This window comes from Lithobates pipiens, unplaced genomic scaffold (assembly GCF_037356315.1).
Source record: "Lithobates pipiens isolate NorthernLeopardFrog02 unplaced genomic scaffold, aLitPip1_a1.2 Scaffold_23, whole genome shotgun sequence".
In the NCBI taxonomy this organism is placed as follows: Eukaryota; Metazoa; Chordata; class Amphibia; order Anura; family Ranidae; genus Lithobates; species Lithobates pipiens.
The window spans coordinates 52128970-52146671 of record NW_027507785.1 but is presented as its reverse complement, the minus strand read 5'-3'; the positions used below and the strand labels follow the sequence as shown (position 1 = coordinate 52146671).

General features: G+C 42.5%; 1 protein-coding gene across 2 annotated transcripts in view; it reads left to right on the top strand.

Annotated features, from left to right (window-relative positions):
* The window catches only part of FGD5 (FYVE, RhoGEF and PH domain containing 5), a 224755-nt gene extending 207053 nt beyond the window's left edge, over positions 1-17702 (top strand). Inside the window, exons 19-21 of one of the 2 annotated variants that reach the window (XM_077451612.1) lie at positions 2393-2521; positions 5386-5540; positions 11987-17702. In XM_077451612.1, coding sequence (XP_077307738.1) covers positions 2393-2521; positions 5386-5540; positions 11987-12023 — 321 coding nt within the window. In that variant the 3' untranslated portion in view covers positions 12024-17702. The remainder of the gene's footprint in view (positions 1-2392; positions 2522-5385; positions 5541-11986) is intronic. The other variant, XM_077451613.1, reaches the window with a different exon arrangement.

Sequence of the window (17702 nt, the reverse complement as noted above, 5' to 3'; positions counted from 1 at the left end):
CAATAGCTGTATGATCAGGATGGGTGACGTCACTTCATATGGCAGCCCCCTTAACTTGGGTACACGTTGGGTACATGGGCATTCATGAGAAAGAGAACAGGCACATAGATGGAGCAACAATAATAAGAGTCAGGGAGAGAGTACTCTATTCCTTGGCACTGGTCCCTACGTCTGCCATTGTAGCTAATGCCAGGTTCTAAGTGAGTGTTTCAGCTCTGGATTGCAGTGATAAGCCTAAAGCAGTTATTACATGATAAACAGTCTTTGAAAGTGATGTATAAATCTATCTTACAGCATTATAAAATGTAAACTCTTTCACAGCCCCACTAGAGCCTGTATGGGAAATTAGCTGTCCTCATATATCTCAATTTTATAATGCTGTAAAATGTGTTTTCTCTGATTGACTGGGGCTGGACTTGGTACACAACCAACAACACATTTCATACACATAAACATTACAATTAAGAAGGGTAGTAAAAGTGAGCTGTAAGGTGGGGATTTTGCAAAAAATGTTAAGCATTTAGCAAACAGTGTGTGCAGGAGAGGAGTATGGAGGGTATGACAGTGAGAATTATGTGCAGGAGAGGAGAGCGAAGGCTATGACAGTGGGCACTGTGTACAGGAACAGAGTGGAAGAGGGTATAACAGTGAGCACTATGTAAAGGAGTAGAGTAGAAGAGAGTATGACAGTGGGCAATATGTATGGGAGAGGAGTGGAAGAGGGTATAACAGTAGGCAGTATGTACAGGAGAGGAGTACAGAGGATGTGACAGTGGGCAGTATGTGCAGTAGAGGAGTTGAAGAGAGTATAACAGTGGGCAGTATATGCAGGAGAGAAGTACAGAGGGTGGGACAATGAGCAGTATGCATAAGGCAAAAGTGTGGAAGGTATGACAGCAGACAGTATGTATGGGAGAGGAGTGGAAAAGGGTATGACAGTGGGCAGTATGTACAAGAGGGAAGTACAGAGGATATGACAGTGGACAGTATGTACAGGAGAGGAATGTAAACGGTATGATAGAGGACAGTGTGTGCAGGAGAGGAATGTGCAGGGTATGAATGTGGGCAATACAGACATTTATGCCCCGTACACACGATCAGACTTTCTGACAACAAAATCGTGGAATTTGTTTCGAAGGTTGTTGGCTCAAACTTGTCTTGCATACACGCGGTCACACGAATGTTGGCCAACAATTACGAACGTAGTGACGTACAAGACATACGGCGAGCCAATAAAAAGGAAGTTCAATAATCATGTGATATATCCATTAGGAACACTAGTTTTACAAGACCGAGTGCTTCCGGCTCGTACTTGATTCCGACCATGTGTAGACTTTTGTGCGATGGACTTGTGTACACGCGATAGGAAAGTCTGACAACAAAAATTTGTTGGCGGACAATTTGAGAACCTGCTAGCCAACATTTGTTGGAGGAAAGTCCGACAACAAATGGAGCATAACACACGGTCGGACTTTCCACCAACAAACTCACATCCAACATTTGTTGTCGGAAAATCTGATTGTGTGTACGTGGAATGTGGAGGGTATGACAGTGGGCAGTATGTGCAGGAGAGGGATGTGAAGGGTATGATAGAGGACAGTAGGTATGGATTGTGAAAGGTATGACAGCGGGCAGTATGTACAGGAGAGAAGCGTGGAGGGTATGACAGCGGGCAGTATGTACAGGAAGGAAATGTGGAGGGTATGACAGCGGGCAGTATGTACAGGAGAAGAGCACGGAGGGTATGTCAGTAAAATGTATGTGTAGAGGAGGAGCGCAGATGGTATGTCAGTAAAATTTATGTGTAGGAGGAGCGCAGAGGGTATGGCAGTGAGCTGTAGGTAAAGCAGAGGAGTGTGGAAGATATAATTTTGGGTAGTATGAGCAGGATTCTGTTGTTTCTAAAGGAACAGTCCATGGGTACCATGGGTAGACTGTGTCAAGGGCTAGATCATTTTCTGACGTCTTAAGCAGGGTATTCACATTCAGGTTTTTTTCAACCATTGGGTTGAACAAAACTAACAGATCTCTGCATCAACACAAGTAATATGTGATGCAAGGATCTCCCCCATATTATATTCTGACGGGATTCCCCCACCACCAGAATACACAGAGCAGCGCTTGCAGCCATTGGCCAGAATTCTCATTTCCCAGCGTGAGTGTTTGACAGAACCAATTTTCATCCATGTATGCCCAGCTTTAAGGTATTTTTGTAACTTTAGCAACAAGACTGTCCCATTGCAATCTTTAAGCATTGGAAATAACCATAAACTATTTTAGTTGAAAGGAAACCTCTTGTTTCCAGTATCTGAAACAACAATGTATAGAAAAAGTAAAACCGCTTTAAAACAACAACCCCAAGTATAAAACATTCCCTTCCCTCTCTTCCCAGGCAGCAGCATCTGGAGAAAACGCTACGATCAGCGGCTATTTACACCGGTGCAAAAAGGGCAAAAAGTACTGGAAGAAACGCTGGTTTGTCATTAAAGGCAAAGTACTGTATACCTACACTGCCTGTGAGGTGAGAGCAAATGCCACTGTTCACGCTACTTTCTCAGGCATGGTCATTGTCCCCATTGGATTTCTGCAACATTGTGACATAAAAAGTGGCTTCCCACCTTCAGAGCCCCAGGGTATTGGCTGAGGCCTTTTATTGATTGCATTGCCCTTGGATATGACAAGGGTTTTCTTTGTGAATTGGAGATGAATGTATTCTTAGATGTGTTGTATCCTGTGTGCAAAAACAGTGAAAGCCAACATTATTTAACTATACAATTATAAAGGCTGATAATAACTAACAACCATCATAAGAAAATAATAATAAAGAATGATGATAATATAGCAAATGTTCGCTGAAGGTGGGGGGTCACTTTGATCCATTTTTTTTTCTTTAAATCCCATATTTCCATGTCAGTAGATAGTGATGTGAGGTGCCATGTGCCTTACTAATTAGGTCACATGCTCTAAAGCGGAAATATTGCTATGGCCCTCCAAATGGAGAGCACCTTGTGCCTGGTCCACTTTAAAGGCCTTTCCATATATTAGACACTGTATCTCACCATGTAGTAACACAATCAGACTTGTTCAGTAGGGCATCCAGTGACATCTAGCAACAAATCAGAATTTTTCTTCCACTAATCTGAACTGAAATTAGGTCCAAGGGCCATGTCAGATGGGAAATCTGATTTGCAGCAATCCTCTTTTTAAAAAAAAATTAACATCAGCTATCTTCTATGAAATCAGAAACAAATTTTGCAGTGATTTGTGCCCTGGTTCACATTGGTGCGATTTGAAATGTCAAATCAGCGGCAACGGCACTGTCCTAATCGGTGCGATGCTGCACGGATTTCCAAAAGTAGTTTCTGTACTACTTTTGGGGAATTTAGGGTGCGATTTCCATTGACATCTGTGCAGAAACCCGCACAGATGTCTCTAAAATCGCGACTGACATGCAGGACTGACATGTAGGAATGAAAGCTGAACGCTTTCATTCCTGCAGTCAGTGTGAACCAGGGCTGTAGCTTAGTCGCTCAATGATGGAGTCAGGGCGACGTTTCAAGTCATTGACTGGCTCGCCAATAATTGTCTCATCATTCACCACTGTGGCCTATCTATAAAGTAGCTCAAACATGGTGATTTGTAGTAGAGTACAACAATCTGATGCTGTAGCACTAGTTTAAAGAGTGAGTTCACTTTTACACTACAATTTCCCACGCATTCCAGATGCATGCCCATGCATTTCAATAACTAAAAACAGTACTCAGGTTTTAAAAAGCATATTCTTTTCAACATCATATTTGCAAGCTGTGTGCGGCCTCTACCATTCTAGCCTGAAAAACTCCTAGGTAGAGGATCATTCATGGTTATGACTAAGGCCTTATAGGCTGAAACGCGTTAACTGACTTAATCTGCGTTTGTCTGGAGTATGGGTAGTGGCACTGACTTTTCTGTTTATACTATAGGTGACCATTCTGCCACTGCCACCCCCCCCCCCCCAAGCTGTCTAGATGACAGGACTTACTATATGATGGATGTGCCCCCTTTTGCTGGAATGAGCGCTCTGGCTGGCTCAAGACCCACAGACCCTTTGCCACAGAGCACTGAGCTGCAACAGAGAGATAGAATACACTGAGCATGTGTGCCAGTTCCGAGCCAGAGCGTTCATTTATGCAGAGCTGGGGAGTGGGTACATGCCTTAAGTATGCCGTGTACTGAAATCAAGGATGACAGGGGAGGGGCCCCCTACCTACAAGTTTTTCAGGCAGGCTTGGGATGGCTTGGAATGCGTATGGGCAATTTTATTGTAAAGGTGAACTAACCCTTTAACTTATTGAGGCAACAAATTACTTCTTAGCTTGCAAAACAAAACCGGAAAAACAAGTGATGAATCCACGTTCATTGCTGGCATTAGTGAGCTGTAGAAGCAAATAATCTCTGATACAAAATTGCCCGTTGGACATGGCCCATATATTGCACTGTCTACTGGATGAGCCTGATGGAGTCAGACCCCCCCTTCTCTCCTCGAAATGACACTTGTACATTGGAGCTTTGTTCATAGGAGCAGCTCTTGGGGGGGGCAGCAAAACAAGGCAGTTGAGTCAATGGTTTTACTACCTCCGACTGCCTGCCTGAACATTTGAGATCCAGCCACCCAAGGCTGTACACATGCTGTGGCTGTGTCAAAAAACGAAACAGCATGTCGCTTTTGGCAAACAATACCGCAGCCAAATATGAGTCTGTGGGGCCATGCCACAACCACACTACAACCGGGTTCAGTGCATGCGATTGGCACGCAGTAGTGTAGCATTTACAGGGTTAAATCAGCTGGTGAAGAGGTGACATAATGCCTCCTTGCTGTCTGTCAAATGCCCTCTGAAAAGCGATCCAAGGAGTATCGCTCTCCAAAGGGCACCACACGTGTCTCCACTGGGGAGATGTATTCGCTCAGTTTATCCTACTGACCAATACCAAGACAGAGAGTAAAGGGAAATCCAAAATGTGATGGTTGTCCTCAAAACAGGAATTAGAAGAGAAATTGAGACATCTGACCTGGGGACAGATGTATATTTTCTTCATTTTGGTGATTCTTGCTCACTTCCTGTTGTGTCACCGACAGGAAATGAGGGAAAATTTCCCCAGTGGGACGGGGGGGGGGGGAAACTCCAGACTGGGTTCTGACAAAATAGTGACAAAATAGTGATATACTTTAAGTGAACTATGGACCTTCTTGGCAATAAGGCCTATAAAGGGGTAGTGGGAAAGGGAGACCATTACTATATGGTGAGTCTGGTGACATGAGTGAAATAATAAATCCCAATTAAAATGGCCCCGTTAATATTTGCAAAACTGTTTGAGCCTTGACATGTTTTTATCCTTCTCTTTTAGGACAAAATGGCCTCAGAAAGTTTACCTTTATTAGGTTTCCACATTGTGCCTGAGAACTGGGATCAGAACCCCAAGCTGGGCACAGTGTTCCAACTCTATCACAAGCAGACCTTGTACTATAGCTTCAAAGCGGCAGACACCGATACCGTCATCAGGTACCCGCTGCTCCCTCCGCCTGCCTCTCTCCTGACTCTGACTTCCTGCCAACGCTGTGCAAGTGCTGCTCCTGCTTATTCGGGAAGGCAGGGCAAAGATCGATGGTGATAGAGGATGACCCAAAAAGGACCAATCAGAATTCAGGCCATAATAAAGTGGTTGTAAACCTCAGACATGAAATATGAACAAAGCATATCCCTCTATATTGTGTACTTGTCTCAGTCCAGAGCGCTGTGTGGTTGATTTACTAAAGGCAAACAGACCGTGCACTCTGCAAAGTGCAGTCGCTCCAGGGTTTAGTAAATGAGCAGATGTTCTGCTGACTTCCATCACCCAATCATGTGCAAGCAAAAATGCAGTTTTTTTTTTTCTTGCATGTGACTGGGTATTCTTTGCAAAGTAAAACTTTACATCAATTGCTAAGCTTTGGAAAAACTGCATTTGTAGAGTGCACAGTCCATTTGCCTTTAGTAAATCATAGACATGTGCAATTCTTTTCGTTACGAATTTGTTTTGTTTTTAAATTTCAACAAATTTGTTAATTCGGAAATATCCAAATTAACAAAAACAAGTTTAACAAATTTTTTAGAATATTCTGAATTCGAAAATTTGTAAATTCGTAAAAATCGGGAATCCATTAAATTCGAATATTCAGAAATTCAAATATTTGGAAATTCTAAAATTCAAATATTCGGAAATTCTAAAATTCTGAAATTTGAAAGTTCAAAAATCCAAAAGTTCGGAAATTCAAAAATCTGAAGATAAGAACAAAAAATTCAAAAGAACGAAAGTCCGAAAATAGGAATGAAAATTCTAAAACCCGAAAATTCTAAAATCTGAAATAATAACTAACTAATAATAACTTGACTACTACTAACTATTAAATTACAGGTATTGGAATTTCCTTTCAAATTTGGCTGTTAGTGAACGTAACGAATGCAAATTTACCTGAAGTTACGAATTATCCGAAATAACGAATGCCGTATCTAAACGAATGGAACGTAGCATATTAATAATAAATAATAATAAAAACTTTTCATTATTATTATTAATTAATTCCATTCCAGATTCGGCATTTGTTATTTCAGATAATTTGTAACTTCAGATATATTCGTATTCATTACGTTCACTAACAAATTTGAAAGGAAATTCCAGTACCTATAATTTAATTTAGAATTTTCAAATTTTCGGATTTTCGAATTCATAAATTTTAAAATGTATAAACTTATGAATTTATTGAATTTATAATTTTTTTTTAAATTTACTAATTTCCGAAATTAAGAATTAACAGATTTTGATCATAACGAATGACCAAAAAAACAAGAAAAAAAAAACAAATAAAACAAAACAAAAATTTTTCGGCAGTGCACATGTCTAGTAAATTAACCCCTATGGGTCATTTCTGTCTGCTGTCTCAGAGCTCTGCAGAGCGTAACTTCAGCTCCCCGCCCTCTCCTTTCTGTAAGCTCAGACAAGCTGTATACATTCTGCACTTTGAATGGATGTAGAGAAGCAAAGACTGCAGATAAACAGGTACAACTTATGTAGGAGGATTTATTTCATCTCTGTCTATCACCTGAGGCCAGTCACTTCACTGGGGATATGTGAGGGTTTACAACCACTTTAATAGGACTAAACTGGACCCCCATTCACACTAGTGTACTGTGATATCAGGCATCACGCCCATGCGCGTATCTAGTGTGTTGTCACGCTTTTTAAGGGCTTTTTTCAAACGGGGCAGCTGAGAAGCAGTAAAAACAGGTGGCTAAGCCAAGGTTTCACCTCCTCCTTGGTAGGTGAAAACCCACCTATGCCCACCTGAGCTGTCAAGGCCACAGCGTTTTTAACTCAGGCTGCAGAGTTTGACAGGTGGCACCGCCAGCCGTACTCGCCCTTTGAGATCAATGGGGTCACTTGCTTGGCTTTGAGTGCGGTATCATCCACTGCCTAACGCTTTTAAGTGGGTGGTAAGCACTGCTACCTGTCTGAAAGAAGCCTAACTGTGCTTTTTTTTGTTTACATGTTCTCTTGCTTGGCACATTTGGGGAACCATTCACAATGAAAGGCACCACAAACACAACACTCATTTTTCGAGTGTTTCCTTTGCGTGCGTTCACACACTGCACTAGTGTTAATGTGGACGAAAAACTCTGATAAAGGGAAACTGCTTCAATCAGTAAAACTGCGACGGCTGGTTGGCAAGTGGTTAAATAGCAAACATGTTATACTTGCCTCCTCTGTGTAAGGGTTTTGCACAGAGTGACCCCGATCTCTGATGGAGAAGCGCTCTCCTTTGAGGCACCTGTGCGGGCGCGCTCCCATTGACGTCCTTTTTTCCCCACAAATAGAGCTTTCTTTAGATCACCTCTGCGGTTTTTCACTTTTTGCGCTATAAAAAAAAAGCGTAAATTTTGAAAAAAAAGCAATATTTTTTACTTTTTGCTATAATAAATATAATATATATATATATATATATATAAAAAAAAATTCTTTCTCAGTTTAGGCCCATATGTTTGTAAAGCCGGCTTCCTCAGGGGCAGAAAATTCTTTGTTGTGTGGAAACTGAAAAGGCTTTTGGTGTACTGGGATTCTACAATCATAATTGCTCTTTGTACTGCCTGACTGAATAAGCTTTTCTTACATAAAAAAAATAAAAATAAGATTGTTGCCACTGAAAACAAAGCGCAGCTAAAGAAGTCCTGTAACGTCATAACACTTCTCCCTATCTTGACCACTTTCAGTATACTAATAGGTGGTAAATGAGATGCTGAAAGTCCAACACTGGGCTCTGCTGCCCCCCTCCCCCCCCCAAATATTTTTTTGCCAAATTTATATTGATGCCTCCCTTCTCTGATGTCTTCAGGCCGGTCATGTGACACCCAGGGTCCGCTCCCCTCTTCGTCTGTTTTCTGGGCGGTCCTTAGCGATGCAGAGAACAGCGCTAAGGTGATGATGTCAGAGCCACTCTCGTTACACTATGAGTGCTGACTCCCCCTTACAGGGGGTGGGTCCACGACACCCTGCACACAAAGTACGTCCTTGGCGTCATTCAACCTGTAAGACTGAGGACATCTTGTGGTGAAAAGGAATTACTGCAGGGGACAGTGCTGAGGTTGGGGAGGATACTGCAGACTGAACAGATGTTATATTTAATCCAGATGGGGGACTATTTAAAAAAAAATTGCCTGTTAGGGGGCGTTAAAGTGTATGAAAACCCTAAAAAAAAAAAATTATGCATTTGTTCTCTTTTGGAATGTCGATTATACCATTGAAAACATTTTTTACATCTGTTAAATAAGTGTAAAAAATACTAGTCGATTCTGCCAGAAATCCAGCGGGCTGATAACTTCCTTTGCTCTCTGCTGTGTTATCTCAAGCAGTCTTACCAGCTTTTGCAGTTCTTCTCTGTGGATTACAGAATATATCACCAATATCAGTGGCGGCTGGTGCTCACTATTTTGGGGGGGGGGGGGGAGAACAAACAGCGAGCCCCCCCCCCGCGCGCGGGAGACAGTCAGTGGTGATCACCCGAGATGAGTACTGGCTGCCTTACCTTATGGAGGCGGAGAGAAGGAAGACCCGGGGGCCTCTCTGGCGAGAACACAGGGAGACATTCTCCTCCCAGTCCAACAGGAACTGTCCTAGGTCCTAAGTTCTAAGACTCCCTGGCCAATAGGGGCCTCCTGATTGGTCGGGAAGAGATTGAGGAAGACAATTGCGAATATTCATTTGCTATTGTCACACAAGTGGGTGTGCTTGAGGCGTAGTGCTCTGCGCCCCAAGCCCACCCTTTTCTGAAGCCTATTAGAGCCTCTTACTCTAATCATGTGCTTAAAAAAAAGAAAAAACCCATTGGAGTCCATGCGTCTGGTGCCCCGCATATAGATTAGGCGGCCGCATTCATGGATGGGGTGGGGGGGTGCCCCTGTGCCCCTTATAGACTGGCCCATTATGTTGTAGAGAGGAGGAAGTGTTCTGTGGTCCAAACGCACTTCCTGACAACACTGCTGCTTCACAGATACAGTACAGTGAGTGTTGTCACCTTAGGACAGGGAGTATTGGTGGAAAAAAAAAAAAAGAGAAGCAAGCCTGGAAAAAGAAAACGAATGCAGCGCTGGTAAGCTGCAGTATATTACATTTTTATTCTTGGGATTAAATATATTTTGAAAACAATTGCCCCTGTGTGCCCCGGACCTGGGACACCACAAAAGCTATCATCTAATCCTTTCTAGAAGTACAAGCACAGGTGTGCTGAGCGAACCCTGTGCCGCGCGTTCAAGTGTGTGCGTTTCCGTATTGCACGCTGTGTTTACTGCACTGTGACACCATTTCATTTTATGTTTATGTGTCTACAGTGCCCCATCTCATCACCACTCATGCATATCCAATTCCAATATTTCCTTTCTATCATGCCCCTCCTCTGACTTTTTCTATCTGCTCCGCTCAAAATTATTTCTATTGTCTTTCTTTCTTTTCAAAGACTGTTTGTTAAACGGGAACTATTATCTTTTAATGGTTTGTATTTTTGTCATATACAGAGATGTGATCCGCCTGTCATAAATAATTGTATCAGTTTGGTTTTAAAATCTATAAATATATATATATTATTTATTATTATACAGGATTTATATAGCGCCGACAGTTTACACAGCACTTTACAACATTAGGGTAGACATTACAATACAATACAATTCAAGACAGGGGGAATCAGAGGGCCCTGCTCATTAGAGCTTTTATATATATCTATATATCTATATAGCTAATTGAGCCAAATTTGGACATTTTCACTTAGGGGTGTACTCACTTTTGTTGCCAGCGGTTTAGACATTAATGGCTGTGTGTTGAGTTATTTTGAGGGGACAGCAAATTTACACTGTTATACAAGCTGTACACTCACTACTTTACATTGTAGACAAGTGTCATTTCTTCAGTGTTGTCACATGAAATGATAGAAGAAAATATTTACAAAAATGTAAGGGGTGTACTTACTTTTGTAAAATAATGTGTGTGTGCGTGCGTGTGCGTGCGTGTGCGTGTGCGTTTGGTATATTACCAAAACCATATTACCAAAACTATTGGGACGCCTGCATTTACACGCACATGAACTTTAATGGCATCCCAGTCTTAGTCCGTAGGGTTCAATATTGAGCTGGCCCACCCTTTTCAGCTAGAAGAGCTTCAACTCTTCTGGGAATGCTGTCCACAACATGGTTTATGAGTTTGTCTATGGGAATATTTGAGGATTCTTCCAGAAGCACATTTGTGAGGTTGCGTACTGATGTTGAGTGAGAAGGTCTGGCTCGCAGTCTCCACTCGAATTATCCCAAAGGTGTTCTATCAGGTTGAAGTCAGGACTCTATGCAGGCCAGTCAAGTTCCTCCACCCCAAACACATACAAATACCCACAGATACTTCAAAATTATGTGGAAAGTCTTCTAAGAAAGAGTAGAAGACATTATAGCCATAAAATGGGGCCAACTACATATTAATGGCCATGATTGGGGGGGATCCATATTACTGACCATGATAGGGTGGGACTCCATATTAATGGCCATGATGAGGTTGGACTCCATATTTATGGCCATGATGGGTTGGGACTCCATATTTATGGCCATAATGGGGTGGGACTCCATATTAATGGGCATGATGAGGTGGGACTCCATATAAATGGCCATGATGGGGGGGGGTTCCAATTTTAATGGCCATGATGAGATGGGACTCCATATTAATGGTCATGATGAGGTGAGACTCCATATTAATGGCCATGATGAGGCAGGACTCCATATTAATGGCCATGATGAGGTGGGACTCCATATTAAGGGTCATGATGAGGTGGGACTCCATATTAATGGCCATGATAAAGTGGGACTCCATATTAATGGCCATGATGAGGTGGGACTCCATATTAATGGTCATCATGAGTTGGGACTCCATATTAATGGCCATGATGAGGTGGGACTCCATATTAACAGTTTGGGGAAGCCCAATCATTGTACCCCATGTATAATGATAACTTTGTAAAGACATTGTGAGACCAATTTGGGGTGGAGGACCTCGAGTGTCCTGCACAGAGCCCCAAACTCAACCATACTGAGCACATTTGGGATGGACTGGAATGCCAATGGCGAGCCAGATCGTCTCATCCAACATCAGTACCTGACCTCACAAATGCTCCTTTGGGTGTACTGGCACGATATTGGTGTGATGATTAGGTGTCCACAAACATTTAGCCATACAGCTTACCTGCAGCCCAGAGAATTCTATTTCAGAACGTAGAATCCCTCAACCAGCACATGCTCCATTATAGTTATTTTAAATAAATCTGTGCATCTCGCCAAACCTGACACCCATTTATGACACGGCGGCTGCACACAGCTAGAGCAACGCAGACAATTACTTTCCTCAATTGCCCAATAAAACTAATTTCTTTTATTGCCTTTTGCAGGTGGGTTGATGCCATAAAAGCAGCATCAGTGTTATAGCGTTTGCTAATCGGAAGGCCGCTAAACCAATGAACATTATCTGAATGTAAATCCTCAAGATGGAACTGGAAAGGAAAAAAATAAAAATAAAATACTGAATTGATAGGAAGAAAGAGTCACATGTCGCCCCCTGCAGGATGCAAAGGACGACAGCGCTTTATCTTCACCACCAAGCTCTTCGATGGAAATCTTGTTTTATTCCACTTTTATACAACCGTTGATTGGAATGTGTCATTCAGAACAGCCGGCTCTCTTTGCTTTTGACTTTGAATTTTATTTTATTTTTTTGGGGTGAAAGGTTTTTTTTTTTTTTGTTTTCCATAGACAGACAATCTAATGGCTCCCCCGAATCTATTCATCTACTCCTGTTTACAATGTGCTAACGGTTTTCAATTAGCGGGTTATTTTATAATATTTTATATCAGCTTCAACATAGACGGGTGCTTATCTCAGTGGGATAAAAGCAAAGGAGGTGAAAATGTGCACAATAAATGATAAACTTATTGAAGAATAAGTGCACCTTCCTGATATATATAATAAAACAATAATTATGTTGCTCTTGGTTGAACCATGCTAAACAGCTTGCAAGCCCTGAATCAGAATGCCTCATTATTTCCATGGTCCAGAACAGTGATTCTCAACCAGGGTACCTCCAGAGGTTGCTAGGGGTTCCTTCAGTATTGGGCCATTTCTGCCTCTCGGATAAGTTCCCACCGACACCTTTGATCTTTTTAGCTATCTGTAAATAGGTAACTCTTCCAAATGACCACAAGTGCAAAGGACCATTCTTCCCACTGACCATCACACTAATGTATCATGAGTTGTAGATTTCAAATTTTTAGTAGCGGTTCCCCGAGACTGGAGAACTATTTCAAGGGTACCTCTGTGTTGAAAAGGTTGAGAAAGGCTGGTCCAGAATATCCCAAGTAACCGTAGTGGCCAGCACTGTAACGGTTAAACATAAGGTAACATTAAAAGGAAGACATAGAAGAGGCAGACAGCTTGCAGCTGTATTGTTAGTTGAAGAACATCCTCATACATCCCTATTCTTGTGTTTGCTCCTTGTATATCTGTGCAGGAGATTGGTGGCCGTTGGTGTACTGTAGAGGGATGCTACAACAGGGGTTTGTGTTGCTAGAGGGATGCTACAACAGGGGTTTGTGTTGCTAGAGGGATGCTACAACAGGGGTTTGTGTTGCTAGAGGGATGCTACAACAGGGGTTTGTGTTGCTAGAGGGATGCTACAACAGGGGTTTGTGTTGCTAGAGGGATGCTACAGCAGGGGTCTGTGTTGGTAGAGGCATGCTACAACAGGGGTTTGTGTTGTGCGTCCTCAGCAACCCCTATTCATGTGCTTGCTCCCTGCTGATCCCTGCAGGAGGTTGGTGGCAACATGTATACACATCTAGAGGGATGCTCGAACAGTGATGCTTGTAGAACCTTGCTTCTCAAGCTCCAGCTTCCCTTCTCCTAGGTCTCCAGCCAGCTGAAGATTTCTTCCAGTTCCCATAGTGTCCCACAATGACCCTACAGAACCCCCAGCCTCCACAGTGCCCCCCAGTCAGCTGCAGAGCCTCCAGCCTTCTATCATGTACAAACCTCCAACAGCGTCACCCAGCCTCCGACAGTGCCCCCGCCTAAAAAAAAAAAAAAAACTCATACCCTACATTGGCCACCAATCCTGCTGCAGTCTTCTAACCCAATCCAGAACCCCCACCCCTTCCATAGTGACACCCAGACCAATCCAGTGTCTTCCAGTATTTCAATACATATTTTGTATTTCAACTGTTTTATTGTGAGAGTATAAACTTTATTTTTTACTGTTGGAGCATTGAAAGGTTTTGCTAGAATTTACCAGGGATTGGTCTTAAAAGGTTGAACTTGAGAATCACTATTCTAGACCATCCTCAGCATTTCTTTTTGATGTTTTTACTCTTTGCTCATCACTGCAGGAAACTGGGGGACAGTGGGTATTCCTATCTAGATGAATGCAAGGGATGGTATAATAGGGATACTTGTAGAATGATGGTTCTCAACTACTGGGCCGCTGCCCACTGCCCCGTCTTGGCTTCCATTCTCTAAGGCCTATAACCAGCTGCAGATCGCTTAACCTTTCCTGGCGCCTCTCAGCTCCCATAGTTGCACACAGTGCTCCCAGTCTTCATAGTGCCCACAAGCCTGCTTCAGACCCTCCATAGTACCACCAACCACCCACAGTGGCCCCCAAATAGCCCTCAGCCTCCACTGTTTCCAGTAGCCAGCTTCAGTGCCTCCAACCTCCCACGGTGGTGCCCAGAGAGCCCCTGCACCTCCATAGTTTTCACCAGGCTGCTTCAGACCCTCCAGCCCTCCATAGTACCACCAACCACTGACAGTGGCCCCCAAATAGCCCTCAGCCTCCACTGTTTCCAGTAGCCAGCTTCAGTGCCTCCAACCTCCCGCGGTGGTGCCCAGAGAGCCCCTGCACCTCCATAGTTTTCACCAGGCTGCTTCAGACCCTCCAGCCCTCCATAGTACCACCAACCACCCACAGTGGCCCCCAAATAGCCCTCAGCCTCCACTGTTTCCAGTAGCCAGCTTCAGTGCCTCCAGCCCTTCATAGTGTCCCCAACCTCCCACGGTGGTGCCCAGAGAGCCCCTGCACCTCCATAGTTTTCACCAGCATGCTTCAGAACCTCCAGCCTTCCATTGTGCCCCCAACCTTCCACAAAAACATTGCACCCCGCCCTCCGTAAACCTTGTCCTACAGAGCAACCAAATCCACTGGAGAGTCCACTAACTCACTCCACAACCCTCATAACCCTACAGTTAGATCCAACCCCATACAGAGTCTTCCAGAATTTTAATATGTGTTTTTCATTCCCATACTTTTGCTGTGCAAGTATAAACTTCATTTTTTTTTTACTGTCGGGGCATGGAAGGGTTTTAAAGGATTTACTGAGCCCTGGTATCAGAACCAGAGAACCCCTGTTGTAGAACATCCTTGCTAATCCCCGCAGGCCAGCCGGTATACACATCTAAAGGGATACCAGAGATGCTATAACAGGGATGCTTGTGTTACATCCTCAGCATTTCTTCTGGATGTGCTTGCTCATCATTGCAGGAGACTGTGGGCAGGTATATCTGGACAGATGCATGTTGATTGCGCTAATATGTCTCCCCACCATTGTAGGAGGTTAGGTACATAAGTATGGAAGACTTAAGGGATGCCAGGAATGCTATAGCTCCATGTGAGGGACCCAGTCTTTAACGACATCCTTATCAGCCAAGAAATGTAAATTGCAAAACCACGGGAATTCAGATTTGTTTTTTGCAGGGGACAGCAGGAGCAAGAAAATATTATAGGATTCTAGTTGCAGACTTGATTGATCTGCCTGGATGTATTAAAATAGCATGTATGAAAAGTGCAATTATACTGGAAACACTACAAAGCTGCAATCCTCCAGGTTGCCCTGTTTTCCCAGAGAGAGTCGATTGGTTTAAAGTGTAACTCCGCTCCGCTGAGAAAATAAAATCCTCTCCTGATTCTAAAGGAAATCTAAAGGAAAATCTGAATGTGTTGGTTATGTTCTACATCCCTAATACATGGAGTGGAAAAGGTTCCTCAAAGGTGGGATTTTAAACGGGCCATAAGCAATGATTAAATATAAATGTAATTTAATTACATTTTTTTAGAATATAAAATATACACATAGAAACAATAAGATAAAATAAAACACATGAGTTTACATACATTCAAAGGATTTTTAGCAAAAATGACTTGCACACTATAAAATTTTCTTAAATTTTTTTCCTTTAGATTCACCAAAATCATATAATATGAAATCAAACCTAAACACTTTCAATTTGTATGCAGTCAGGCAGGCCCTTCCACTACATAGTTAAAGGTATTTCATATTCCAATACATTCGTATTTTTCATTTGAAATCATTGCTTATAGTTCGTTTAAAAATCCCACCTTTGAGGAACCTTTTTTCGCTCTATGTAAGGGTTTCCAACCACTTTAACTCTATTTCCTAGGCTTGCCAGCGCCATCTAGTGGCAGCAGTATGGTATTTTCTCCTGAAATACCCCAGTCCGGAAAAATCCTGCATCATCGCCACTACATGGCGCTGACTGTCATAAGAAATAAATGTATTAGACATATCACGGTGAACATTAGTTCTGCTTGTGTGAATGATTGGCACATTTACAACAAACCTATTATACATAGATCTCTAAATTATAGTCCAAAAAAAAAAAAAGCTTGTATAGCTGTTATATATGTTAAAGTGGAAGTAAAGCCATCGATTTAAACAGTTAAAAAAAAAAAAGGCATGCCGGGAATGCTAACTTCACATTGGCTGCGCTCTCAGCCAAACTATCAAACCATCCAATGGCTGGTGTCATAACGAATCACATCTGCAGCACCATAGCAGTTGAAGATTAAACAGAGGCAAAGATGGCAGCTTCCTTGGCTGAAAACGATAGGGGAGTTTACTTCCACTTTAATTTTAACAATATTGGCGTTATCCTTTTAATGGGTTTTTCATATACAGTGGAACCTTGGATTACGAGCATAATCCGTTCCAGAAGAATGCTTGTAATCCAAAGCGCTCGCATATCAAAGCGAGTTTCCCAATAGAAGTCAATGGAAATGAAGACAATTCCTTCTGCATTGACTTCTGTTGCATTGCAATACCACATGCGGCCAGAGGTTGGGGGGAGGCGCGAGTACTTCCGACTGCTTCCAAGTATTTCCGAACGACTCCGAGTGTCACTGGCGCCCCCTCAGCTCTGGTCAAATGCGGTACTGCACACCTCATTAGCTTGAATTCTTCTAGTTTTGCGAGACAACACTCCCAAACTGTCAGAATAAAAAAAAAAAAGTTGCTCACCTTTCAAAACGCTTGTTACTCGTAACACCAAGGTTCCACTGTACTTTGTTGCCTTCTATGAGATCTCCTTTTCAGTCAAGCTTGTCTATCCTCCAGTTGCCCATGTTATGGGGGGGGGGAGGTATTACACAAAGCCGCTCTCTGGCTACAATGCAGAAAAAGCAGCAGAGCTGAACAAGATCAATAAATCCCTCTAATGAAGGTTATAAAGACATGGCTGAAAAGCACAGAAAAACAAAAAATGCTGAAAAACAAGATACAAAGTTTCAGGACTGTATGTACAAGCCGACAGATAGAAGTCATCTAAAAAAGTGACTTACGCCTCCATTTCCCCCAATCGTGCACTGAGTGATATGAAAGTTTTTTGTGTTTTTTTTTGTGTTTTTTTTTGGGGAGCCCTCGCCCAAACCGCAGTTCTTGCTTAGAACATCACAAACCTCAAATCGCTATGTTATCTACAGGACAACTTTACCCTCTACCTACCTTGACTCATCATAAAGTGCATTGCGACACCCCGATTTTCCAATGTATAAACCTCAACAATAGAAAAAGAAGGGAAAAAAAAAAAAACGTAGCAAGCTATGCGAGATATTAGCTATTTTGAAATGGCGTTGTTTACAGAGAACTTGCTATTGTATAGGAAACAAAAAGCCTTAAACGATCTCGGTCGGCTCCGACCAAACCTATTTAAAAAACGTTCAACTAAAAAACAGCCAGGTTCACTTCTTATACGACTCTACAATGATCTGTAATAAGTATGTGTATAAATAAATATGTTTAATGGTGTTGTCATTATTAAGAA